The sequence below is a fragment of the Opisthocomus hoazin genome, chromosome 29, assembly GCF_030867145.1.
Source record: "Opisthocomus hoazin isolate bOpiHoa1 chromosome 29, bOpiHoa1.hap1, whole genome shotgun sequence".
In the NCBI taxonomy this organism is placed as follows: domain Eukaryota; kingdom Metazoa; phylum Chordata; class Aves; order Opisthocomiformes; family Opisthocomidae; genus Opisthocomus; species Opisthocomus hoazin.
The window spans coordinates 4,331,090-4,333,000 of NC_134442.1; the positions used below are offsets into that span (position 1 = coordinate 4,331,090).

Sequence of the window (1,911 nt, forward strand, 5' to 3'; positions counted from 1 at the left end):
GCTGCTGCAGAAATGCTGAGGGTTTCTGAGATCCAAGCACACAACAGAGGTGAGATAAAGGGAGTTGTAAAGAAACCCCAAACCTTTTGAAATGCCTTCTGCTATCCTGGTCCTTAGCAGTGGGAGTGCAAAGGCGGACAAGCCCTGCTGCATTAGGAGCAGTTTCACTTGACAAGGTCGAACACCAGGACTGACCCCTACTCTCATCTTTCCCATGAACGCATTGCTGCAGAGCAGGACTGGCTTCTCGGCAGCCGGTGGGCAGAGGTCATTCTCCTTACAGCACGTTGAGACAGCACCAACAGCAGCTCCAACCTCAGAGCTGATGCAATGTCTCCTAGAAAAAGAAAAAAAGCATGCACGTGTGTGTGTGTGAGTGTGTGTGTTTAGGAGGGAGAGGGGTACTGGGAAATGTATTTGATTTTGCTCAGACAAGTCTCCACTAAATTGTAACTGTTATTTCCTTCTTGGACAGTGGACTATACCCAGTGGCAGCAAATGACCAACAGCAGCTACATCACCGGGTTCCTCCTCCTGGCATTCGCAGACACACGGGAGCTGCAGCTCTTGCACTTCTGGCTCTTCCTGGCCATCTACCTGGCTGCCCTCCTCAGCAATGGCCTCATCGTCACCGCCATAGCCTTTGACCACCACCTCCACACCTCCATGTACTTCTTCCTCCTCAACCTCTCCCTCGTTGACCTGGGCTCTGTCTCTACCACTCTCCCCAAATCCATGGCCAATTCCCTCTGGGACTCCAGGGTCATCTCCTATGCAGGATGTGTTGCCCAGGTTTTCTTTGTATTTTTCTTGTTTGGAGCAGAGTATTCTCTTCTGACTGTCATGGCCTATGACCGCTATGTTGCCATCTGCAGACCCCTGAACTATGGGACCCTCCTGGGCAGCAGAGCTTGTGTCCACATGGCAGCAGCTGCCTGGGGCAGTGCTTTGCTCAATTCCCTCCTGCACACTGCCAACACATTTTCCATACCCCTCTGCAAGGCCAATGCTGTGGACCAGTTCTTCTGCGAAGTACCCCAGATCCTCAAGCTCTCCTGCTCACACTCCTATCTCAGGGAAATTGGGCTTATTGTGGTTAGTCTTTCTTTAGCTTTTGGGTGTTTTGTTTTCATTGTGGTGTCCTATGTGCAGATCTTCAGGGCCGTACTGAGGATCCCTTCTGAGCAGGGACGGCACAAAGCCTTTTCGACGTGCCTCCCTCACCTGGCTGTGGTCTCCCTGTTTATCAGCACTGGTATGTTTGCATACCTGAAGAGCCCCTCCTTCTCTTCCCCATCCCTGGATGTGGTGGTGGCTGTTCTGTACTCAGTGGTTCCTCCAGCAGTGAACCCCCTCATCTACAGCATGAGGAACCAGGAGCTCAAAGATGCCCTGAAGAAGCTCATTGAATCAGCAGTCTTTCAGCAGCAGTAAGCTCCTCATGTCTCTTCCCAAGTCATTTCCAATGTTTACCGGGACCTCCTGTGCCTTGGGCATTTGATCTGTGACAATTCCATTTCTCCAGGAATGTCTGCGTCCCCTCCACTTCTCCAAAGACGTGAACTTAACCTTTCTGACCCAAAGGCTTTAACACATGTATCTGGCACGAAGGTAGAGGTTGCCTCCCATGTCACATCTCTGTAATAAAAGGGGATTTCCTCAGTGGCAGTTTCTGCAGGTTGGGTTCTTCTTCCAAAGCTGACATCAGGAACAGACTGAGGAAACTGCTACCACGAGGCCTTGCTGCTGAGCAGGGCTTCTTTGTGGGGTGAGGTGTATATAGGGTGATGCATTGGATAATGAGACTTGGGCTGAGCTTTCACTTGTTGCTGCCCAGTGCTCCTGGAGATGGTGACAAGCAGCCGGGATCTGCCTGGGACAGTCCCCCTCTGGCTGCCATGCAGCGCAACT

At 51.6% G+C, this 1,911-nt stretch overlaps 1 protein-coding gene across 1 annotated transcript; it reads left to right on the forward strand.

Annotated features, from left to right (window-relative positions):
* Positions 1-498: 498 nt before the first annotated feature.
* Positions 499-1,434, forward strand: LOC142364795 (olfactory receptor 14J1-like). Its single transcript, XM_075444923.1, has one exon. It carries the CDS (start codon positions 499-501, stop codon positions 1,432-1,434), a length of 936 nt encoding a protein of 311 aa, XP_075301038.1.
* The last annotated feature ends 477 nt before the right edge of the window (positions 1,435-1,911 follow it).